We start from the raw sequence: 26,059 nt of genomic DNA on the forward strand, positions 1-26,059 counted from the left end.
CTGCCTGCTCTCATCTTTTCACCCGGGCTGCTGGATTAATAAGCAAGCGAGCAGGTACTAATTAAGTGGAATTCCAGGTCTCTTGTTAGTCAGCTTGTTAGCGATGAGGACATGCCACGTGGCATTTGATGTTTGTGTTTACACACAGGGGGATGTTTGAGGCATTGTGTAGTCAAACAGAGGCCTGCAGTCTTGATTAATGCCGAGTGATTCTATGCCTGAGCTGAGCAGCCACACATTGTTTGCGAGCCACTGAAGCCGCCCTTCATTTCTCTCCAAAGACTGCTCTATTATTCTCACTTTAAAAGCCCGGTGTCACTTTGTGTGAATGTATAAATAAAGTGAAATAGATTCAAAGCTTAAGGCCACAGGCCGGATTTTTATGTCTATTTCACGTGTAACTAAGAGCAAAACGAAAGGCTCTGATGTTGATTTAAGCAAACCTTGTGAGATCCTGCTAATTAAGGCGACGCAGGCTGTGAGCACATGTGGACTCTATTACGCGGGCCGGCTGACCAGTGGTCGTGCTTTTAGCAGGTTCAGAGTTCACAGTTGTCCCGAATTAGCCGTCCTTCCTCAGACGGGACCCTAACACTGGCTCCACGACCGCCCGCCCCCTTAATGGGCTTTCCCCACAATTTCACACATAATATTTTAGATTTATTGACTTTCACAAATGCTACCCTGCCAGTAGCAGTTCCGTTTGCTAAAAAAAATAAGAAAAAAAAGGGGGCAGAAAAAGATCTGAATGATCGTCATGGTAATAGCACACAAAATGATCTACGTTGCCATTTTTAACGACACCCATCATTTTTTGTTGCTTTTTATGGCTTGGCTTTTGCTTATTTACTTTGTTTACTTGAGTTTTGATTATCTCTGGAAGAAACCATATTGTTAGAGTTTGCGAAGAATTGAAGTTTGACTAGTTTATATGCATAAATAAACAATATTAATTGCACAGAGACGGCGCTCGTGTCAGTAAAATCATCGTGTTGACAAGCATCCTGAAGAGAAAAATGGTAAATATCTGCCGGAAGATCAAGGTATTTTGGTTTCTTCTTCTTCTGAGACACACCGCTTCTCCTCTGCATAGACATTGTGCCGATAACTTTATAATTGGCTTTTGGTTGGTTGGGCTGTTTACCTAGCTAGTCATTAAAAATATCCAAGAATAGCAAATTAGGAGTCTGTTAATTCTGAAAACAAACAGCGTGTGACGGAATCGGATTTTTATTTGATCCCCGCGACTGATCTGCAACCAATTTTTCATGTATTATTCTTTCTGTGCCACGTGTTCAAGGTGAGGCGCTACAATGTAGCTTTACATCCTTATTTTCTTAGATGCGCTTTCACATCACAACCTAATTCCTTCTATTCTCTTCCTCTCTGCCTCTCTCTACTTTGCTGACACCGTGTACTCATACACTCAGAGCCGTCGCGCATTTGATCATTTGTATTCCCAATCAAGGGGTAAATATACAGCGTACACTCCCACTTCCTGTATCTCAAGGAGGTGTGGAGGTTTACAAATGAATGAGGGGGCTGAGGTTGTGTCTGCGCACCTCTCCTGAGATCACCTGGCTCACTTAATCAAACATTGCGCCTTTAATTTGGTACTCGCTCCCCGAAAACAACATCTACATCATCGCCTGCAGTCGGCGGCAGGCAAACTCAAACATTTGCACAGAAACGTAAGGCCAGAGATGTCCAAAGACATCTTAGAGAGTTAAGCAGCTCACAATCCTGTACATGTTAAGTATTTTTGGCTTTATTATTTTACTTTTTATTTTTCGACAATCAGTTTGCCGTCTGAGATTTTAAATGGGCATGAAGCGCACTCGCACACCGACACACTCGTTTACTCGCATGGCCTTCAAATTGCTGTTCTGTGGATCAGAAGTTTAAAAAAAAATAAAAGGGAGCGCCATCACCCACTGCGCTGGTTCGACGATGCTAGAGATGACATTTAACTGCAGTTAATTATGTATGCAAAACTCAGCTGCTCAGTTGCTTTAAGAGGTCAGCTTGACAAAATAACCCCACACTAGGGGAAAATCTCATGGCAATCCCTATTAAAACACAACGCCATTTCCTCCCTGATTTATTTCTCTTCACTCGTGCATCATGTGGCCTGTACAACACGCTGTGAAACGACGAATTACGTGTCTCAATGCACTTTAACTGCCACTAATTGTGTGTGTATTTATTTACTCATCACTTGACCAAATCCTACCAAAGGCCTGATTAAAAACAGAAGACTATTTTCCTCATTATTTTCAAGACTTCAATCCTTCAATTTCTCTTATTTTAAATACAATAAAAGCATGAATTTGAGAGTTGAAAAGAGCATATTTTATTTGTGCTCATATGTGAAAGGACATGCCTGTTCAGTGTGTCTTTGTTCATATTTGTGTGTGCGCATACAGTTCAAACTGCAGCACATCAAAAGAAAGTGGGAGATTTTCATAGCTATTTTTTTTTCTTTGTAGTTCTTTAATTGCGTCCCCATGGCTTTCTTTCCATGGACAGAATCTTAAACAAAACATTCAGAGTTTTTTTTGTGGGGATTTTGGAAAGAAGAAAACCTAACTTTTGATTCTCTTTTTTGTACAAATGTCAGGGCTGAAGGCTCGTGTGGTTTTATGTTTATTTTCTTATTGTACTTTAATTTTACACAGCTTCAATAGAACCTATGATATGAAGAGGGTCTCGACAGTATCCCCGTTGCTCGGATGTAGTCCAGCATCATGAAGAACTTTCATTTAGACTGATTTTCAGCAAGCTCTCAACATTTTACCATTTTGAATAGTGATAGACCAATTATCTGCGGCAATATTCAGTATTCTGACAAATATCAGTACCAGCCTTTTAAAAAAAAAGATAAAAGATGAATTTTAATCTGTGTTAACCTGACTACTTACTTAAACTTTATAAAATATACTTTTAACCCTGGAAACGTGCTGCACCTTTGTTTTTTGTTTGAAATTAAAACAAAGATACGCGAAGGTTTAATATTTCAGTCATTTAGTAATTTTGGAAAAATGCATTTACTGTATAAAAAACCAATAGGGATCCATGGTATTTACTTGTTTGTTTTCATTAAATTTTTAAAGACATGCTGATGACCCTGTGAGCTTTCTGAACTTTTTCTTAGAATTTTAAAACAAAGATTTGTATTGTCCGAGATTTAAGATTTGTTCAATCAACATATGCTTTTTAACAACTAATTTAATAGTTGGAATTGTTTTTTTTTATGCAAATATTTTTTCCCTTTTACTGAAAATTAATCCCGGCTCCAAATACTGGTTATCTGTATCCTTGATTACTAATAATTGGTTTTGGTATCAGCCCCAGAATAAGCAAATCTAAAATCTTAAAACTGAATTAATGTTTGTAAAACCAAATTTGACCTTTGGTGTCTCTGAGAAGTCTGAAATGAATCAAGCAATAATATTCAACCACTAAAATATTTTTCTTTTCAGAAATGCAGTTAAACAACTATGACTTTGAACTTAGCACAAAATAACAATGTGCTTTAGTAACTTTTGTAAAACATTACTGTACATTATGAAAATTCATGGCTAACTAGTGGTAGATATATTTTAATACACATAGCTATAATAACAATTCTAATATTTAATATTTTAATAATTAACAAAACTGTTAATTCAGGTCAGCTGGATAGTCTGTTAATAGAATTTTGATACAGAATACCCTAAGATTGGAAACGGTAAACTGGTTATTTTTGTGTGTTATTGTTAGAACATTCAGATGCTTTTTTTGTTTTAAATGCGCATATGTATTACCTACGCATAGAGTGTCTGAAATAAATTTTTATCATGCATCGCATGGGCATCAGAATGTGCAACATTTTCAGCGCACTGGTGCATTTATTTCAACAAGCAAAGATCAATATTTCAGCAAGGCTTTTCTAAGGATTTGTTTTAAAGATCTGCCTGAACGTCGGCCTCTCACCGGAATACAGTAAGCGTATTTTATTTCTCTGTGTTTTGTATACATATTAATGCACGGCAGCACACGCGCGCATACACGCACAGATGTCTTGATAGTGTGGCATCATCCCTTACAGTCAGGCAGAGATCATCATCGCACCTGCTAATTACCGTCTCCAGCTGGAGAGTTAAATGGAGATCTGTTCGTTGTCTGACCTTTGACCCCGTGCTCTTTATGTGACGCACTTCAAACCCTGTTTAGGGCTGGCTGGGCCGGGCCTTAATGAGGCCCCGTGTCTGCCCTTCTGTGGGCTGCGCGCCTCGGATGCCCCTCTTTCATCCGCGACCGTCCTCCCTTGATGTAAATTGAAAAGATCACAGCTATGGGGAGAAGACCTGGGCTGAAAAGGCCTCTCTGCATAGATTATGAATATCATAACTCAACAGTTTTCTTTGGCTCCCCCCTCCCCTGCCGCCACCCCTTCCCCGCACAATGCAATAGTTCTAATTGGACCCAATGGGGGACTCTCTGGCTTTGATCTCATCACCGCCACTGTGACTTTACACTAAAAAATGTCACTGCCAAATAGGGTTATCACCTGTAGAGCCCGGCCTTCCTCTGATGCCTGTACGCGTCTCGTTAGTTTCACTCAAACTGGAGAAGTTAATTAGTTTGACAGAACCATTACCGTGGAGACGTACCTGATGATTGCGGCGTGGGCTCCGCAGTCAAACTCCAATTACCAAACACACTTATTTTCATGTGATATGCTAAAGGTACATTGCGATTGCGGGGCTTTGCTCTCGTCTCTCTTGACAAAACCAATATTCAAGTATGTTTCACCCTCCGCCTATATATTTGTAACTGTTGATTGATCGCCCACATGTGACATTGGAGGAATTTTAATCACCCTTAAACTTTTTGAACAGAACTTTTTCACCCCTAACACTGAGAAAGAGAACACAACTGATTGTGTCCCCACCTCATTAAAAAGTGTTTGCCAGCGCGATGCTCTCAGCCGTTCAAAGCTGCTGCACACAACTAAACTCTGCGCAGAGTAAACTCAGCTAGCCCGTCTTGTCTGACAGTCTTTGGGGTATGCCTCCCCCACTTAGACTGACATTGTGTTCACTTTGATTCGCACACCCCCACCACCAAATACGGGAGAAATAAAAAGACATTTTAATGAATTGCAAGGATGGGGGAAAAAAAATATCTGAAAATGCACATAAACATGAAATATTAATTCTAGAAAGAGCTTTACACAAACATAAAAGCATTTAGCACAATGAGTGAATATGGAGATGACACTTGTTAATTTAACCGTGATAAACTTTCTGTTTGATGCCTGGGAGCATTTGCAATGGCAGCACGGGGACGCTGTGGAGAGTGATAAAACCCAGGAGAAATGAATCGACGCTGCTCATTTTGTCTCTGTCCCAGTTTAAGACTGACACTCTCTCCATCTCTCTGTTGCCTTCTTTCTTCTGCTCGCACTCTCTCTTCCTTTCCGCCTGTCGTCCGCCTGAGCTCTCTGAACACTTTGCTTCTCCTCCCTGAAGTTTTCCCCATTGCCTAACTGCGGATACCCAGAGAACAAACGTCTCACCATCGCTGCTGCTTTTACAGCATGATTATTTGGCCATCTCGCATCACAATTGTACTGTAATGTCACACGGCATGGTGTCAATTGGTGATGGGTGCAACCTTCTGGCACACACACAAACATAGTGTAAGGCAGCATCACTTACATTATATTACTTATCTTTTTCTTTTTTTTGCAGACCGATATCAGTATGAGTACTCAACTCTTGGCTAGTCCTAGTGCTTTTTATACATTATTATAAGAAATACCTTTTTATCCCAATATAGCATTTTTCCTTTAAAATTGCATTAAATTATATAAATTATATAAATAAATTAATTTTCCTCATTTCTATTTGCTGGTCATAAAATGGCCACCAGCTCAGCACACAGCTTCTTAAATGTGACATTCGACCTCGACATTCAGATGTTAAATATGGTGTACCGTTTTACAATCAGGAACTAGACATTAGAAATTTGAAGACTAGAAAATTGCCATTAATTTCATAACATTTTTAATGAAAATGCTATATCTGGATATCTAGGTCTTAATTGTAAAGGTATACTTGACTCATCGGGCCATTTTCAACAGTAAGAAGATAATATTTTGTCAATAATTAATTTGATAACGTCATTATTTCTCATGAACAATTGATACCTTTAAAAACTAATTTTTCCACTTGCTGTCGACTGAAGATGACATCACCTGTGCTGAGGAAATAGGTAACGACCCAATCATGGCTCAGTTTGCCAGAAAATAGGTGAGTTATGATTGGTTTCCTCAGCACAGGTGATGTCATCTTCACGCGACACCAAGTGGAAAAATGTGTTTTTTGTATTAATTGTACATTCAAAATAATAACGTTATCAATGGCTCAATGAGTCAAGTATCTCTTTAAATTGTTTTTTGGGGGGAAATTTTATGTATCAAAAGTACTAGTGGTATCGGGTCTCATTGACTACTCATGAGTTCTTACTGGTATCGGTCTGACAAAAAGTGGTATTGAGCATCCCAAGTTGTAATCAAATAATAAAAGAGTGTACTGAGCGCAACATGGGACACAAACTTATCTCGCATACATACATACCGAACTTTTTCTTTTAAGGATAATGCATTTTACTTGAAATACTCGTGTTAGACAGCATTATTTTCAGCACAGCAAAACCTGTTGTGCTTATTTATGTTTCATACAAAATTAAATAATTTGCTCCCCAAAACGTATAAATACTTTCTATTTTAAATGTTTTAAGTGTCTCAAAGACGTATTTATACGTTTTTTATGGGTCTTTTTATGCTAGAACATACAGAAGGTTTTGATGCAGCGTCTGAACTGCAGAGAACGGGTGAAGCAATGGTAGTAATTATAAAAACAGTCAGCAGGTGACAGCAGAGTATAAGAGCTCAACCAGGGCCATGTTGCAACAAAGCTCATTTACCCACAGTTCTAAACAGATTTGTGAATAATGATTAAACTTAGCTATATTCTAATGCTAGTTGCTGCAAAACGGAAAACAGATAGAAATATACTTTTTTTCTGATGAAAGAAGAGACTCTAATCTTTCTTTTGGTAGGTTCCATGTTTTTATAACAATAGAACACAATATTCTGTGGGCCTTGCAAAATCGGTCAAAATCCAGTAAACGAGCGTAGAGGGTTGCTTCAGTGAAAATGGCTGGGAGTGAATAAGTTAATATTTGAACACATAGCAGTTGTCATTATTGTACTATAAGACGAGCGCCGTATTTGTCAGCTTAGCTTCAAAATATTACACAGCAACGAAATGTATTCTGAGAATAACTTTAATTTTTTATTTTTTTTTACCACTTTTATTTCTGTCGACAAAATTAGAACCTGATCAAATGTTAAGTCTAATGAAGAGATACGCAATCTTGCAAAGTTAGCACGGCCCACACAGAGAGCAGCAGTCCCTCTCTGCCCCCTCCTCCTCGCTCAGTCATGCTGCTGCTGAGCAGGTGAGAAGAGACTCTTGACAACTTCTTTCCTAGACTCCCCGGGGATCATGGCCAGGGTGAATCTTTTGTCATCCTAAAACAAGCACGGGCCTGCTGCTCCTCTCCTCTCGCCTGGAGTCGTGGAGCTGCAGCCAGGAGAGGGGAAAATAATTAAAGACATTTTATGTCAAGAGGCTCTTTCTAGAGGGAGCTGGAAGAGCCAGCAGGGGGGGGAGGGGAGCACAGTGGAGGCGGGAAGAAGAAGTCGGGGAGTAAGAAATGGAAGAAGTCAAAAGCAAAAAAGGTGATGGGAAGGAGAGTGGCTATGAGAGGAAACGCAAGGATGTGAGTTTCCATTTCCCCTCTCGCCACTCCCCATCCTCTGCTCAATTAGCAAAGCAGCAGGTGCTCCCAGCAGCACAACGCATACGCACGTTGGAAAGGCTGGAGCGCTCCTTTCCTTTTCTCCTGTCTCATTTTCTTTTTTTGTGATGACCTGCAAATGTGATATTTCACACTCAGAATGGGCTAGCTGCTTCCCCCCCACCACCAATTTCAGAGGTGATAATTTCACTTTTACTCCTCCATATCCGTACCTCGCTCACTGCTTTTCTCTCGTCGTGTTTTCTACCAGGTGTCCTCTTTGAAGAGCAAGCTCAAGAAGCAGTCAACAGCAACAGGAAGTGGCGTGGCGAGGGCCTTCCTGAGAGCGCAGGCCGCTCTGTTTGGCACCTACCGGGACGCCCTCCGATATAAACCTGTAAGAGTCTATCACCATTGATTCACAACTAGCTGTCCCGGGTGGTTTCAAAATAACTTGACTTGTTGACTGAGCTAACCTTGTTAAAATGCTCAGTTCAGCGAAAAATAGACATGTACTTATGTTCTTCTGAAAGTGTCCTAAACAGGCAAATAACTTCATTAGTTTCGATGTTGAGAGGCTCTACAGCTCATAGCACTTAATTATTCGCAAGTCTCAGAATTGTTCTCAAAAGATGAAATAAGACGAGATTTATGCACAGCACCCCTGCTGCACGTTGGCCTGCCAAATTCAAATGTAATGTGACACTGCAGCACTACGGCATGACACAAGCTAAGTGTTCAAGTGTAATGAAGACAGATTCATGAATACAAAAATGGTGCACTGAAAAGAATGAGAATAAGAAGATATTTATGACACGTCTTTGTTTCTATTTTACTTGTCAGGTTTACTACACACTCACACAGGCCAAGAAAACACACCACACTCACGGAAGAATCAGAATCCAATACACACACATGTGAAGGAGTGCTCATTTGGGCAATGAGTGCCTTGCTTATGGCAAGGCTCGAAATAAGCGGTTTCACATCGTGAAGAGCAAAACAGCCATCAAATGTGGCAAGCACCATGTCGTATGTAATCACGAACCTCACTCTCCGGCGAAGACGCTCACTAACATTTAATTTACCTTGTCTTACATATTGGCGGAGGGATATCGGTTGTGATGAGGCGAATGTAGAATGGAGGAATTCCCAACCGCGGACTGCTCACAAGTCGACAGCGAGTGGTCTGGGGTGGGGGGGGGGGTGGGGGGAGCGGGAGCGGGTGTTTGTGTGTGCATTCTATTATTGTTATATATTAAAAAAAAAAAAAGTTTATTTCTTAAAGCTGCTGAATGCAGAAACTTGAATTTTGAATCACTACTGCCAACTGTGGCCGATAAACAAAACTGCACACACCCTTCTTCACGTTGATCCTCAAAATTCGAAAATCAATGATTAGCAAAACTGCTCCTCAAAAAAAAAAGAAGTTATTTCAAGCCCTGTTATGGGCAAGGGAAACTACTCAGCAATCATTTGGCCTTCAGTAAGTTTTAAAGACCCTGTAAAGTAAAAATAAATGTCTTAACTAGAGGCACCACATAGAAGAACATTGTTAACAACCTTGCCAAATTTGAATGATTAAAATGGTAAAGTATATAGAAAATGAGGTTTTAATATATAGTTTACAAACCCATCAACATATTTGGAGAACAGAATTCAAACTACAGGTGTGAATGCACCCTGAGTTCTTCTTGCCTTTTAGGAATCAGACACACTACCAAATCTTAGTTATGGTGAATTGAGTCAAATGTCAGTGGCTAGACTGAGCCGGTTTCGATTGCAGGTAAAAGGTGAGTTTTCAGGCGGAGAGCAAGTTTAAGGTGGGCCTGTCTGGAGCAATGAAATGTCAACGGATTAGAGAAGACTCGGGACGTTTCTTTTGAAGATCTCTTTTAGCTGCCTTTGGAGTTTGACTTTCCTGTGCTAAGCCCCGCTAACATCACTTTACTGGATCTTTTCTGCAGATCAGGTCTGAGTCGAAGCTGGGTATACTACAGCATGTCCTGTTTGACAAATAGCGAAGCCTTTGTTCCTTTAGCTTTGAAACTAATTGGACTTTGTGGACTCCCACTCGCCGAGATGCTACATTATTGATGCTGTCTTGCTTTTCTGCGAATACAGACAGCACACGAACAAACTGCCTCCTCTCTGACACAAGCACTCACGCTCAATGTTGTGTGTTTGTGTACATGTACATGCGGTGATTTCTCACTGGCTCCTTACACAGACAGCGTTCTTGCAAATGCCTCTGTTTTTAACATACAGTATGTTCACACACTCACACACGGTTCAACCTTGTCTTGGACCAAGTTGTGATATTTGTGGAGTAACTCTTCCCAGACACAAGTGAGCCCATGGCTGTGATTCACGGGCCCATATGTCTTGACAGAAGGAAGGGTGTGGAAACTTGGCGTGAGTCTTGCTGAGTTGTAAATGAAACAACGCTGGGAAATGCTAATGAGTCCAAAAGCATCCCATGATTAGAAAAGCATTTCATAGGTCAATCATGTTTCGGCTCATGTTCTCCCAGGTGCTCATCACCTGCTTGGACTGCCACAGAGGCGAAAGAGGCACCTGAAATAGCATTTCAAATCACACTCAACAATAACTCAAATTGGGTCAAAAACGGACAGGCACAACTTTTATGGGTTATTCAATTAGCCCGAAAAGTTGGGTTTAATAAATAACCCACTAACAACCCCCCCCCCCCCAATGGGTTGCTTTTTGTGGGTTATTTATTTGACCCAAGCTTTTGAAGTTGGTTCGAATCAATTTGATGCAATTCAATTGTGTTTTTCAATTAACCCAAAACGTTGGGTGAAATTAAAAACCCACAAACACCCTAAAAAAATGGATCACTTTGTGAGTTATTGATTTAATTTGACACAACCCAAAAAATAGGGTTAAATAAATAACCCACTAACAACTCCCACAATTTTTTTTTTTTTTTTGTGTGTGGGTTATTTAATTTGACCCAAGCTTTTGAAGTTAGTTCGAGTCAATTTGATGCAATTCAGTTGGGTTATTCAATTAACCCAAAACGTTGGTTGAAATGAATAAACCACAAACACCCTAAAAAAAATGCTTGAAAAGTTGGGTCGGCTCATTTTTTACCTTATTCAATTGGGTTATTTAATCAACCCAAAAAGTTTAGTCAAATTAATAACCCAAAAAAGGAACCCCAACAAATTATTAATTTAGTTTGACCCAACTTATTATTAAATCAATAACCCATTTATAATAACCAATTTTTGCGTTGCTTTATCAGTTATTTATTTCACCCAACTTTTTGGATTAAATAACCCCAAAAGTTTGGTCTGTCCATTCTTGACTCAATTTGGGTTATTTTTGACCCAACTGTCTTTAGAGTGCACTTTAAACATTGATGAAGCCGTGTCAAGTCGGTATTGGGTGCCTCGGTACAAATTCCACACTCAGTTGGCTGAGTGGTGATTCGAACCTTAGACTCTATTAATCCTTGTGTGCCAAATGCATCATTTCTAGACACAAACATGGCTAATGGTAAAGAGCTGAAATGAGTGGCATTTTATCAAGGTGAGATGTGATGTTACCAAGGCTATAACATCACTAAACCATCTTAAAATGACTTTTCTAAATAGATACTCAGCTACACAGACCTAATAAGAATTTCCCAGCATGCTGTTTAGTTTTTTTTGTTTTTTTTGTTTTGTTAGGCCGTAGGCAGCAGCAGCCAGATGGGGCCTGGAAAAATGATTAAACTCTCCTTTATGAGAGAATGAGCCTTGAAAACTTCTTTTTTTTTTGGGTGATGTAAGTGGATCATTATTCCTGTGATGTAATTTGGGCCACTGCGATCATGCGCCTATCCCTGAAAATGGGGTTAGTCTCGCAAGTGTTGTTGTTTTTTTATGTGTCACACAGCGCTCACAGCCAGACCACCAGACAACACCCATTGTTTTACAGCCAAAGAATTTAGAGCATCATTGCACTATGTGAGAATTATGTTAATTATCAGAAAGCATGTATTGAAAATGACTCGGGGCTGCGTGTGATTGGCCTGCAGTGGATTTGTTGTCATCCTCTGTGTCTACAGCTCACAGGCCAACAGACATGATGTAAGGAATAGTAATAGCGTGTTCATGTGGAGCACTGTGGAATTTACTGGGACTGCGTACACCCTGCCAAGGGACCTCTTTTTTTGTTGTTTTTTCTTCCTTCCTCTTTCCGTCATGTCCCCTCTCAGACATTTCACGACCCAATAATGAAGACATTTGTTGAAATACTTATTTTGGAAAAGTTTTCAAGTTTAGAGCAGACACTGTGCGAATGGCCTTGTGCGATTTATCATATCAACCACTGATTCGCAAAGGTTGGTACGCAGGCTTCCTCTAGTACTATGCAAAAAAATACTTTTTTTTTTCCTTTCTTTCTTTTTTTAAATCCTGTACAGTACAGTTCAACCCAATTCAGTTCAGTTGTATTTAACTTTTACATACAATGCATTTAATATTTTAGAACTGTTTTCAACAACAACACTTAAGTACATTTTAACTTTTATATGCAATACATCTCAATTGTATCATTTAGTGTTGTTGTTTTTTAACTTACATAGTATATATATTTAGTGCAGTACTAAAGCTGCCCTATGGAGGAATTTGCCCAAAAATATATTTACAATACCCTTTTTATTTGACCATTTTTGACTCAAAACATCTTTTAATTAGCATATTAATACCTTAGCTATTCACAATGGGTACTCCTGCAAGCCTCTGGCCAATAGTTTCCAGGCTGGGTATGGGTTTGAATTTCCTGCCCTCTGTCTGTTGATGTGTGTACGTGAAGAAGGGAGCGTCCAGTTTCATTCTTCAGCCATGGCAGTAGTGATTGGAAATTCAATTTCCTGCATTGAGCAGCTGTAATGTTGAAAATACTCTTAGTGTTTATTTTATGACCACCTGCCATTCAAGTTGACCGACACACTTCTCCCCTTGTGTTTTGTTTTTTATGCTTTATCAATTGGATTAATATGAAACCATTTTTTTTAATGATAAATTGCTGTTTATCAATATAATTGTCTGTGTGGATTCTTCAAGGGGGAGCCGATAACCTTCTGCGAGGATAGCTTTGTGGGCCATCGCTCAAGCACCCTGAGAAACTTTTTGTCCATGGCTGTCAACCTGCAGCTCTTCAAACAGGTACAAACAACTGTTCGTGTGTCATGTTGGCAAAGAAACATGCTAGATTTGGAAAAGGGCAGACACTTGGATGGTGATGGGCTGAAGCTTCCGTCTGTCAAAGCCATCAATCAGATCAACAAGTGGGAAAGTTGGGTTAAAAAAAAACACCCTTTCAAACATTTTGCAACATTCATGAGCCTCACAAAATCAAGTCAAGTCATCATTTTAGAGATGATCATTTTATGCTGTGTGCTCAGCAAACGATGTGCTGAGTTGGTGTAATTCCAGGCAGCTTGTAGAATTTTTACATTTTTTTCCGAGTGATGAGAAGCAGTCAAGACAGAAGCCCGAACTCGTAGGTGGTTCCTGACCTCATGAAAATGTTTACAGTGCTTATCTCAGCATACACTCTAGCCAGCGCAAGCCTGTTCCAAGAATTTTAATGAAGAAAATTTCCAATTCACCACTGACACATTGTATTCCACTGTGGTTTTGCCTGTTTTTATGTGCGTGCAGTTATCCTTTATTCATGCGAGGCTGCAGGAGCGTTCCTTCCAATCACTCATGTATACTTTACAGTTTGTCCCTCCAAATCCCTTCTGCCATACTAAACGTAGCCATGTCAGAGCCAAGTCGAAAGGCACCCCTGCTATGAAGAACATTTTTCTTCACCCCGTGAACTTTTCTTTGTGATCTCTGACCCGTGATACTAGTGTGATTTACCCCCCAGAGTACAGCACTGCAGCCCTCAATCAGTCTTTTGTTTCTCTGGACACTCCGCTCCATCTATAATTTTTCCAGAGCAGAGCAGATAGTGAGCCGCAGTTCAAAGCCTCCTCCCGACCGGCTCCTGCCTCCGTTCTAACGTTGGGAAACGGGCCCTTATCTGCACTGGAGCACGGGGGATGGGATGGCCTTATCTCCCCCACTCCTCTTTCGACCGAGATGCCAGTGGCGTGCGCGAGCTCTGCACTGGCCATGACCCATATCCGCTCCAACAACACACAAACATTCCATGCGTGTAGCTCGCAACTTGTGTGGCTCGTGCTCTGTATTTTTTTTTAAATAGCAGCTTCAAGTTAATTCAATAATCCGATAAATCGTACTTGACTGTCTGGCAATGCAGTGTAAGAAAGTTGACGGAGGGGCTTTTATTCATTAATTTTGAGTTTGCAAGCTACATGAATGAATGAAGACTTGACTTGGACTCCTTGGCATTTGCCTCAATCTTGTCTCGGACTCACAAAATATTTTATATCGACTCAACCAAGTCCATCTATGTTTTTATTCCTGAAAATGAACGTCCTCCTTCAAAAGAAAATTGAAATAAAGTTTTTCAGAATATTTAAATAGACCGGCATTGGCCACCTGTTAACCATGGCGATCTGGCAGCACGCCATCTGATTGGTTTACCTGACCGTGAGCGCCAAAGCACAGTTTTTTTTTTCTTTCGATCATGTCCGCTAACAGCGGGAGTATAAAATTCGGTTTTAACATCCATCGAGAAATGGCCACAACGTCTTCAAAAAACAACCTGCAGATTCTGTAATAAGAACATTTCAGACACATACGAGACCACGTCGAACTTTTTTGTTCAACACTTGCAAACACACCGCAATAAAGAGGTGAGTAAGAGGCACACTCCATGTCTTAACGTTTTTGTACTTATATTAGGAAAAGTAAATACGGTATCCCACCCATTTTCCTCTCAACATTTCGACCTATAATAATAAAGTATTGCAACATTTGCACTGTGTGCTAACAAACAACATAGCCAGTGTTAGCTATATTACTGACTGTATTAGTGGTGTAATATTCGTCAGGATAAATTCCCCCGGTCATGTGAGCTGCCCGGAATGCAGCCGTGGTCCAGCGAGTTGGCATACGGTATGAGAACCACACTGGATGCCCTGGAGTCCATTTTCCATCTCACACCGGTTGTGTCACTATGCTAGTATTAGTATTTTTTTGTCTTTAAGTTTATTCTTGATCTATCTGGACTTGGATTCAGACCTTGTGGACTCTAATTTGACATGGACTTGGGACTTTGTGCTTCGGATTTGACTTGAACTCTGACGTCTGTGACTCAAACTTGATTTGGACTTGATAAATGTGGACTTGTCCCATATTATTGAAACTAGGATTTGCTTTTAAAACATATTTTAAAAGAGTCAATGAAAAGGAAGGTTGTAAACCGTAAAGACATCAGACCCCACCCCTCAATGTGCTCAATAGACATCCAAAAAGGATTTTAAAAAAAATCTAATTAAAAATATTTAGAACTAATAATTGATTAATGGATTGTTAGTTGTGGTCATTTTTGATCAAGGAAAGGCTGACAAATTATTACACATGTACATAACATAACAAATAAAATTGCATTTTTTTTTACCCAAATGTTGGCACTCATCTCACCCTAACAGGCCATCAATTTGTAGGCCAGCCAAAGAATGCGGGGGAAAGGTTGATAGTATCAACCTACTTCCTATCACCCATCCACTGCCCCAACACACAAGCATGTATACACACACACACACACACACACACGGACATTCTGCTAGCGAGTCTGAGTCAATGAACTCTCTTCCTGAGCATGATAAATCTAAGCCGCGCACAGTTGAATTAAGTGTACGGGGGACGTTTGCCAAGAGCTTCTATTCACACAACTTATGACCTCTCCGTCATTTATCATCCTTCAGCCTTGGAGTCTGACTTCACAAGTTGCTCACTTGTGAATATTTACAATGCACAGAACCAACTGAATGAATCAACCAATTACAACGAAAAGGACATAAAAGTATGTACAATATCAGGCTGGATTATACAGGCTTTCAAAAGAAGATTATTTTGATGAAAAGTTTCACACTTGATATATCTTCAAGTTTTAGGGCTAAAATAAGAACAAGAAAACCTAAATCATACTATCTAATAAGCAGTACAGATCATGGATGGATGGATGATATTCAAAGAGCAACGCTATACTCATCGTCAACTAATAATGATTAAAAATGCTCTCATCATCACAAATACAGTGTATTTACTATAAAAATTGTGTTTCTTGTTTTATTCATGTAATGAATGATTTCTTTGATTGTAAAAGATGGCCTGTTTTTGTATTACCCTGGTGACGGTAAAGTACAACTTCCCTGGAAGCACAAAGCGTTAAATGAAATGGAGGATTGTTTGTGCTTTTGGTTCAGTTCTGATCTTTAACTGACAAAGGTCAAAACCGAAAACTATTTGAACTTAGTGATCATTTGTTATCACTTTCTTGATATACTGTATGTTCGATAGGTAAGACATCTATGGTTGGCGCTGACCACTGTGTCTAATTAATGCCCACAATGAGTCAGGTAATCAGCCTGATTGAGATGAGTGGCATCTTTGGCTGGGTGTTGATCTGGGTTGATTCTATGCGCTAATTGGAGCAGCCAAGTAGCGGCGTAGTCTCTCACCTCTCATTAAAACGATCTAATGATGAGCTCCCAGCCTCCTGACCAGCGTTGCCGTGTGGCTTGCTAGTTAGCAGGCAGTCCCAGAGGACCCGTGGCCGGAAAACTACCTATGTTCTTGTTGCATGTTGGACACACTCGCAAATTAGGACTGTAATTGGCCTAAAAATAAAATATTAATTAATTAATTGCTACAAAAACCTACAATTCCCCATTTCCCTTTCGGATCAATGAGTAACAACAAAACTGTCATGAACATAACGCAATTAAAGGTGTTGCTTCTAAACTAAATTTACCTTTGTCCCTGAAAATGTAAACAAAATCCTGCATAAAGTTAACGCGTTAACTAATTAATTAATCACAAAAATTATAGCATTATGTATTAACGCAGATTAATCACACTATTATTTTTGACCGCAAATGATCCTTTAGCCGACAGCGGATGGTTACGTTAAAGGTAGCACAGGTTGTGTTTGAGCAATAAACATAACTACGTGCATTAAAGTAAAGCATTTAATAAATTATTGCGTATGGCATTCAGAATATTTGTTCATGTCAAACTATTGGGGTATTTTTTTTTCCATTTTAAATTATGCAAGTTATTAACTGATTAGAAAAAGAGGAGGATGAGCGTGTGCAGTGGATACATTTTTTTGAAGACGTCCTCATAACATTAAATGTAAAAAAAAAAACACATAACAGGTGCTCTTTAAATATGGTGGACAAAATGTTTTGATAAAAAGCCTTTTTAATTAAGTGATTAATCAAAATTCTAAAATGTGAATAATCTGTTTAAAAATGTAATCGTTTGACAACTCTAATTTCAATATAAGTTTTTTTTTATCTCTCTATTGATAATTATTGGGGTATTATTACCTATTTACATTAAGAAAAAAATAACATTGATTAAAGATAAAATTAAAAAGAAATTGATTCAAGATCAAAACACAACAATCAAGGGAAAATATGATTGAAAATATCTGATATTAAAACTAACTTTCAAGGAAGGAAGTGCCAGGTTACACGCACATGTGGGGCTTTCCTGAAATGCGTACGGCCTTGGCTGTTAGCTTCATATTTATGAGATGGTGTTTTACGTCTTCCAAAGAGCGGAAATGAAACTTCCTCATGTCTCGGACGCTGGTCTACATGCAGTCTGTTGCACTAATCCCTCACCTGCTCCACATTAGCAACTCCTTATTACCTGCAAACCACCTAATCTTTGTCTTGTGGTTCCGTCCGCCAGGGTTAATAACACCGCAGTGATTGACTCTGTGCGCATGTGTCTGTATATCACTTTAAGTGTGTTACTTGCCCCTCCTCCTCTCCTTAATAAAGCAGTTGTAATTTATGTTTGCAGTTCATCGACGGACGGCTGGCCAAATTGAACGCAGGCCGCGGCTTCACCGACGTGTTTGAAGAAGAGATCACAGAGGGGGGCTTTTGTGGAAGTGAGTTGTGGCAGACCTGTCCATCAATTAGTCACTTTCGATTAACTTGCCATATTTTAGCCTCGACATAAAAGTTGTTGTGCTCAAGTAAAAAGGTGATGACTGAAACAACGCGCCTTAAAGTTACTCTGACATCAAAACTTTAAACACTGCTGGTTTTCCCCTGAAATCCCAACGTGATTATATGCGATGCATTGATGAGCTCCCTTAGACTATCAGATTTGAATTATTATTGACATGAAAGGCAACATCGAGCTTTGAAAAACACCTTGAAGTGACACAGACACAAATCAAAAGTTTGAAGTAAAGCAGCACCTTTTCAAATGGAATTAGTTCTATTCATGTTTGACGTGCACCGACACAATAAAAAGCTTACTTTGAATTGCATTTGGCAAAAGACAATTGATGGAAACAATTACATTTGTTTTGTCTGCATTGAAAACGCAGACACAATAGACATCAAAATCCCAAAGGAATTCTGATGCAAACACTCGAGCTTTTCACTTGTACAGTTTTTACATAAAAAGCATAAACAAATAGATAACGTTCTCATGCACCAACCTAAACATTCCTCATTCACTATTTAATCACTTGTTTCAACTTTTGACGCCATCGATAATTGAGTGAAAGCTGTGACATTCCACCTCTTTGTTTTGTGTTGCGCAAGAGGATGTGTACACCTAGTACTGGTGCAGTGAAAATCATGACTACAAAAATAATGAGCATGTGTGTGTGCGTGCGTGTGTGTGTGTGTTGGGGTACTATTAAAAATAAAGGACAAATACATTCTCTTAAAAGTTGATGACAGTTGTTTTTTTCGGACAATAATTATAATTTCCTGCAAAAATCGGTGATTGGCTCTAATATCTTAATTTGCCCAATCGATCAATGATGTTATTGATCGGCTCCACGAAATCAGATGTTTATGTTTAATGTTTATCAGCACGTTTTGAAGTTTTTTATTTTCATGCATTTCAACTGACGTCAATTGAAAATTGGTTTTCGCTGTTCGTGGACATTTTTAACTCATTTGCTCCCAAAAACGTATGAATACGTTCTATTTTAAATATCACCATGCTCCGAAAGACATATTTATACGTTTTTATGCTACACTGCAAAAAGGACAATAAAAAATTTAAGAAAAAAATATAGTAAAAAAAATAAAGTCTTCAAAAAAGCAAAATTATCTGCCAACAGAACAAGAAAATTTGACTTAAATTTACCTGTAAGATTTTGGAAAAATACGAAAATTAATACTATGCCCATATCAACCACAGCGGTCTTGAAAATAGTATTTTAGACTAAGAACAAGTAATATATACTTTTTTCAAGCTGTAATACATCAAACTATTTTCTTAAAATACATAAGTAATTTTTTTTTACACTTGGATAACTTTGTCTGAGTGTGAAGCAGGGAGGTAACGTGGGTCCTATTTTCATTGTAATTGTCTCTGGTATGACTCAGCCAGGGATTGAACCCACAATCTCCAAGTCTGAGGGCAGGCACTCTACCACTAGACAACTGAGCTGGTGGGGGAAGGAGGAAAATGAGCTTAGTAAATATAACTAAGCGAACTACTTTTCATATGTATTTTTTACATTTAACTTATCACTAGATTATGGGGGCGGCACGGTGGCTGACTGGTTAGCACGTCCGCCTCCCAGTGCAAAGGTTGTGAGATCAAGTCCAGGCTTCGGCCTTCCTGGGTGGAGTTTGCATGTTCTCCCCGTGCTTGCGTGGGTTTTCTCCGGGTACTCCGGTTTCCTCCCACATTCCAAAAACATGCATGGCAGGTGAATTGGACACTCCAAATTGTCCATAGGTGTGATTGTGAGTATGGTTGTTCGTCTCTGTGTGCCCTGCGATTGGCTGGCAACCAGTTCAGGGTGTACCCCGCCTACTGCCCGAAGCCAGCTGGGATAGGCTCCAGCAACCCCCGCGACCCTTGTGAGGACAAGTGGTACAGAAAATGGATGGATGGATGGACTGGATTATGGAAGAAAATTCAATTGATGAAACCCCAGTTCAGGGCCTTTGATGTTGGTTAGTTGGTATCTTAAAATGTGGGAAATGCTTGTTTTAAGCCTCACAGTACTTAAAACTCTCTGTTAACACTCAATGCAAAGACTGCTTGATCAAATAAGATAATTAAGTGATAAGTATCTTAAAATGAGCCCAATGAACTTGTCTAACAATTTCATAAATTAAGTAAAAATAACAAAGCAAAATAAGCAAATTTAGGTTATATTTACGAAATTAAATCTGACTTTAGATTTCAGTTTTTGCAGTGTAGAGCACACAGAAGGCTTTGATCCAGCTTCTGACCTGAAGAGGTCGTTTAAAGCAATGGTAGTTATTACAAAAACGGCCAGCAGGTGGCAGCAGAGTATAAGAGCTCCACCAGGGCCATGTTGCAAAAAGTTATTTTCCCCACTGTTTTAAACAGATTTGTGAATAATGATGAAACTTAGCTATATTCTAATGCTAATTGCTGCAAAACTGAAACAGAAATATCTTTTTTTTTTCTGATGAAAGAAGAGACTCTAATCTTTCTTTTGGTAGGTTCTTTGTTTTTATAGCAGTAGAACACAATATTCTGTGGGCCTTTCAAAATCAGTCAAAATCCAGTAAAACAGCCAGGAACGAAGGGGGTTGCTTCAGTGAAAATGGCTGAGAGTGAATGAGTTAAAGTAGATAAATTGCTCCAACTTCTGATCGAATCCTGATTTTGTAAAGCTTTATGTCTACGTTAAATAATTATTTAAATGAAATATTAAATATTGAAGCAATTATGTCCGTAATCTGTAGGATGTGTGTAAATAAAGGCTTTCTATTTTGAACTGTTATTCTCAACTCCGCTTGTCGCAATGTATAGCAAGGGAGAACAAACAAAAGTAACATTGATATATCATCAACATGTATTAATTTTTCTATCCTTTCCTTCATTCCTTCCATCTTTTGAAGAAAATAAACATTAACTTTTTTGAATTAGATTTTTTTTTTCTCCTTGCGGAACCTGACACCGACTGTGTCCTTTGTTGTTGCCTGAAACAAAAATAAGAATGAATGAATTAATTAATTAATGCAACTGTGTCTGAATGTGTCACCATGTAGTCCATATTTAAACTGCTATGAAGTCCACAATGAGTCATTCATATTTGTTTGATTTTCTCCTCAGGTAATGCAAAGTCCTATCAGCAGTGGATGCACACAGTAAAGGTATTCACGTTGCTCTTCATACCATAACTGCTTCTATACTGCATACTCTATGTAACTCCCTTTTACATTTCACGCCCATTTCTTTAAAGTTAATTAAAAGCATGACTGACACAACTCTGCCAGAACGGGCAGCCCGGATGTCCGGGCGCAGCTGCAGAGCATTTGGGGTGTGTGAAGTGGCGCGTGCAGCCGGACAGTGGAGACAGAAGTGATTTGACATGACAAGACGTCTGCGGACGTGACGTGTTGATCTGGCTGCAAACATTGACGTTACTGCGTGAAACCAAGCCGGGAACATAGATTTCCTTCCTTCTTCATCGCTCTTTTTCTCGCTGTCTGTCTCTCTTTATCTCCATCCCTCGTTTCATCTCTGTCACAGAACCCCCTCCCCTCCCCCCTCTCTCCCACCACCTCCCAATCCAATCTCTGTCTCTTCCTCTCACTCACTACACCGACTGTCTCTAACTCTCCCTCCGCTGTCAGCTGAGGCTGAATTAGTTCTCTAGAGTGCTCTTCAAAGGTTTGTTAAAGTTCACATTTCCTGACTGACAGGGGTCTATAAGAGGGGCCTTCACCTCGGGGCCCCCTCCTCTCTGCTGACTTCTGAAACACTGCCTGCCATTTTCTCTATTTAGCTGTTTAGCCAACGCTTTGCGCTTTTACTCGAGACCCAAAGGGAGCGCGAGTGAGACCACAAAGGAATTAGGAAAGAAGCGGCAGGAGACGCTCTAAAAAAGATACTGCCTCCCGGAATGTCATGTGCTGGCCTCAAAGTGGATATCAATCAAGTGATGTCCCTTCCATCCTCCGCTTCTAAATAAAAACCACCATAATGCCTTGAAATGTGAGCTTTATGCAGTGATTGATACTTTGCCAGGTGTCTGGAATGTTACTGTGAAGTGGTATTGCGGTGCTATTTAAAGATACTCGCTGGTGACTGTGATATTGAAAATCACAGTATGAGAAGCAATGATTTTTTTTTTTTTAAGACAAGATCGCTGAGGGTCAATGAGTGAATAAATGCATATAACGACATTAAAACATGAACTATACTAAAATCGGATTCAACTGAAAGTCAGTCAAACGTGGATTGTCACCATATCATGATGGCAGGTGTCTGTCCTGGCTGGTGCTGCATATGGCAACACCAAATCATTTTTATTGAATTATTTTACAGCTTTTGCCAAAATTTCGAGTTAATTTAAAGTTCCTTTAATGACTGGCCCTTACTTGGAAAGCCAGTACTGGGGGAATTCCAGTCGCAACGCAGCAGACACATCCAGTAGCAATACATTTAATAATAAGGCATGTATTTGTGGAGGAGACTTGGGTTAAGTTGTATTTGACAATTTTTTAATTGTGCAGAATTCCACAAGTTACTTCATGTTAAAGATGAATGAAAGGACTGAGCTGAGACAAGTGTTTTACAAATGCAATTATGCCATCTAGTGGCAGAAAAAAATGACCTCAACACAAATCAATATCACATTTTTTTACAGCACAGTACATCTTTTTAACTCATTCACTGCCATTGACGGTTGTAAACGTCAAAAAATTATTTCAACTATTTCTCTTAGTTTAACATATTTTTTCTACTTTTGTTACCAAGAGTATGAAAACCTAGAAATTTTCTTTGTTATACATTTAGAACAGATATAAAATGTGTGATTAATCGTGAGTTAACTATTGAAGTCATGCGATTAATTACTATTCAAAATTGTAATCACCTGACACCCCTACTTTTTAATAATCATCTCGTCAGGCGATTATTTTTTTTTAATTGCAATTAATCGCATGACTTCACTAGTTAACTCACGATTAATCACAAATGTTTATATCTGTTCTAAATCGACAATAAAATAAAATCTAGGTTTTCATACTCTTGTTAACAAAAGTGGAAAAAAATGTTAAGCTAATAGAAATAGTTCAAATGTTTGAAATTTTTAGTCGTCGATGGCAGTGAATGAGTTAATTTTAACTAAATTATATGAATTATTATGAAATTATTGTAACAATAACTAAAAGATGCAGCCATACTTCTATTAATTTGACAAAAAAATCCACTTTTATGTTAACAAGAGTATGAAAACATTTTATTATACATTTAGAACAGATATAAAATTTGCAATTAATCGTGAGTTAATATTAAAGTCATGTAATTAATTACGATGTTTTTTTTTAATTAATCACCTGACACCCCTAATAGCAACAATAACTAGTCGGTGTGAACTTTTACTACTTGTTTCATAATTTCAATACAATGCTATTGACATTTATTTTTAAGCCAGGCCTGTCCAGGACCTTATGTTTGATACCACTGTTCTAAGCCATGTGCGCATCGTTTGATTGTGTGTATGAATTCTCACGAACGTAACTATTTTTGTAAACAGAGAGGAGGCGCACTCATCAATACTGCAGTGACAAAGGTAAAGCTCTTGCACAAATGGTACATTGATTTCAGTTTATTAGGTAGACATACTCAGTGAATTCACATGAAGGTCAAATGAACATTTTGGATCTTTCTGTGGGTGGAAGTCAGTACATATTTGATGAGCACTGTCCTATACCGTTAAAAGCTGTATGATAAGTGATAGTTAAGGTGATTTACAATGGTCAAGGTGCCCTTGTATGTGATTATATTAGAATATTATCAATGAAACTGCAACACAATGTTTTTCAGTTGTTTTTTTTGTATTTATAATCAGCGTTTACGTGTTTCCTCCCAGGCCAAAAGTCACGCCAAGAGGGGCATCCGGGACATCAAGGGTCGACTTAAAGCACGGGTGAGCAGCAGCACGGATCTTTGCACCTCACATAGAAGCACACACACACGCAAGGCAGCCGGACACGCACGCCCCTCATAGCAAGAGGCGGGAAGGCTGCTTTACATGGAGCGTGCGATTCCCGTGCAGGACTCTTTAATGACTGGCGAAGCCCGCTCAGCGCTTTGTTCATGCCTGTACATTTTTAACCAACGCCCCTCTGGCTATGGCCTGTCATGTCACCCCGGCCCCTCTTCCTCCTTTATTGTCTGCATATTTCATCAGCGAGCCTGTGATTTCCTCAAAGCTAATGTAACGAGGTGCATGTTTCCATAAGCCTGCTGGATTTGATGAGGCAAACGCAGTTTGATCTGTCAGTGGGGCACTGATTATGAGCAACATGAGCAAGATGCAGGCCTCTGTAAAACACGCACATACATAAACAGGCTCGCGCAGTCAGAATGGGAAATACAAATTATGAAATTTATTTGCAAAGATTTGGGAAAAGCATATTTATTCCGTTGTTAGAAGTCATCAACAAGAATTTTGTTGACATTGCTGCCAGCTGCTAATTGATCATGATTATCTTGCTGGCTAGATTTAACTCCTGCAACGCATTCATTAACAATTAACAGCCTTTACTAAAATAGACTGAAAGCAACTTTAAAAATGAGGGATATTATCGATGTTCGATACTACATTTTTCAAGTACCGATATCACTAGTTCTATTGCTACATTAACCCCCCCCCCCCCCAAAAAAAAAAACAATGACAAATAATGTTAAAGAAAGACCTCTATATCCCAATATGATGGGGGTTTTTTTCAGAAAATTGCATGAAATAATGGGAATTTTCTGTTCCTCTATTTTCTAATTTTATACAAAGTCATCATTGTGAATACCAACGCCTAGAAATAAGGCTGGGTATCAGCCCGATACTGATACCTAGTATCGGTACTCATCCATCCTTACTTTTTATATAATATTTGTATATCTGTTGTAATATAGTGGACCACCACCCCCCACCCCAGCCTCCGAATACTTGTAGTTTGGTACCCACAGATTCACCTTTCATGGACCCCCCAACACTTTTAAAGTTTTTTTGTTTGTTTGTTTTGCCAATCACCACTCCTTCAACAATTTCCCCAGTTTTTTGTTTTGTTTTGTTTTTTCACCAAATAGTTAAGTTGACCAGACCTGCATTTTTTCAGCTGGGCTTTTTTTTTTAAACTGATTTTGACTCTTTTTTTCTTTTTTTTCCTCATAAGACCAACATGGAAATTATTGGGGGGGAGGGGTTATATAATGTTTTTATTTGTTATAGTGGACGCCAGGATAGTATGGCTGTAACGTGTTTAACATGAACTTTTCTTCTATTCATTTCTATCAAAACCTTTGCTGCAGGTGTCGGCTGACAGAAAGTGAGGCATGCCATTCTATTTGAACACCGATATTCACTTACAATGTCAGACACTATACTAACACTATAAAAATAATATACAGTCGTGTAATCTCTCAACTTCCTAACAGGTTTTAAGAAATTCAAGTCGAGATTCGAAACTGGTGCTCAAAGCTGACAGTCAATTTACATTCCAATGCGCAAGCCACCTGTCAAAAATTGAAGTTATCTCAGCCCGTCAATTCTTGTTGAGCAAAATGTTAGCTTGTTGAGTGGTGAGACCTCAAAGCAGTCTAGTGACTCTGTCCAGCAGCTGCCTGCACCCATTTCTCATATAAAACGTTTTTTAGTATAATGACTTTTTTTTCCCGAATGCGCTAGCTCTTAACTTCATCTTGCTTTATTATAATATTAATTCTTATTATTATTATTCTTATTATTATTATTTATATCAGAGTACAGGAAATAAAATAAAAAATAACAATTGTCTGATCACTGTCAAATTTACATACTAAAATAAATATGTATAAATAGTGAGCTTTAATGCATTACACGCCTTGGAGTTTTATTCAGGTTTTTAAAAATATGAACAGAATTGATTTGTAGACTATTCTAATCACATGACGACATTCTGGGTGACATTTCAGAGGGCGCTCTGCTTATATAGTGTTACAGCAATTAGATTTACATGAAACTTCATATTCAAAGTATTTTTCGGACCATGTTACATAGAGCTGGGTGATACATAATTATTGATTTTTTT

The 26,059-nt window shown here is 38.9% G+C and overlaps 1 protein-coding gene across 2 annotated transcripts in view; it reads left to right on the forward strand.

The window, feature by feature from the left end:
• The window catches only part of dennd1b (DENN/MADD domain containing 1B), a 138,262-nt gene that overhangs the window by 92,395 nt on the left and 19,808 nt on the right, over window positions 1-26,059 (forward strand). For both annotated transcript variants that reach the window (XM_086089998.1, XM_086089999.1), the window contains 6 exons: window positions 8,126-8,251; window positions 12,930-13,031; window positions 17,826-17,916; window positions 21,096-21,136; window positions 23,527-23,562; window positions 23,863-23,919. In XM_086089998.1, the coding sequence (XP_085946124.1) occupies window positions 8,126-8,251; window positions 12,930-13,031; window positions 17,826-17,916; window positions 21,096-21,136; window positions 23,527-23,562; window positions 23,863-23,919 (453 nt within the window). The remainder of the gene's footprint in view (window positions 1-8,125; window positions 8,252-12,929; window positions 13,032-17,825; window positions 17,917-21,095; window positions 21,137-23,526; window positions 23,563-23,862; window positions 23,920-26,059) is intronic.

Source organism: Leptonotus elevatus, chromosome 11 (genome assembly GCF_054856555.1).
Source record: "Leptonotus elevatus isolate MCC_2025b chromosome 11, RoL_Lele_1.0, whole genome shotgun sequence".
NCBI classification, from domain to species: Eukaryota; Metazoa; Chordata; class Actinopteri; order Syngnathiformes; family Syngnathidae; genus Leptonotus; species Leptonotus elevatus.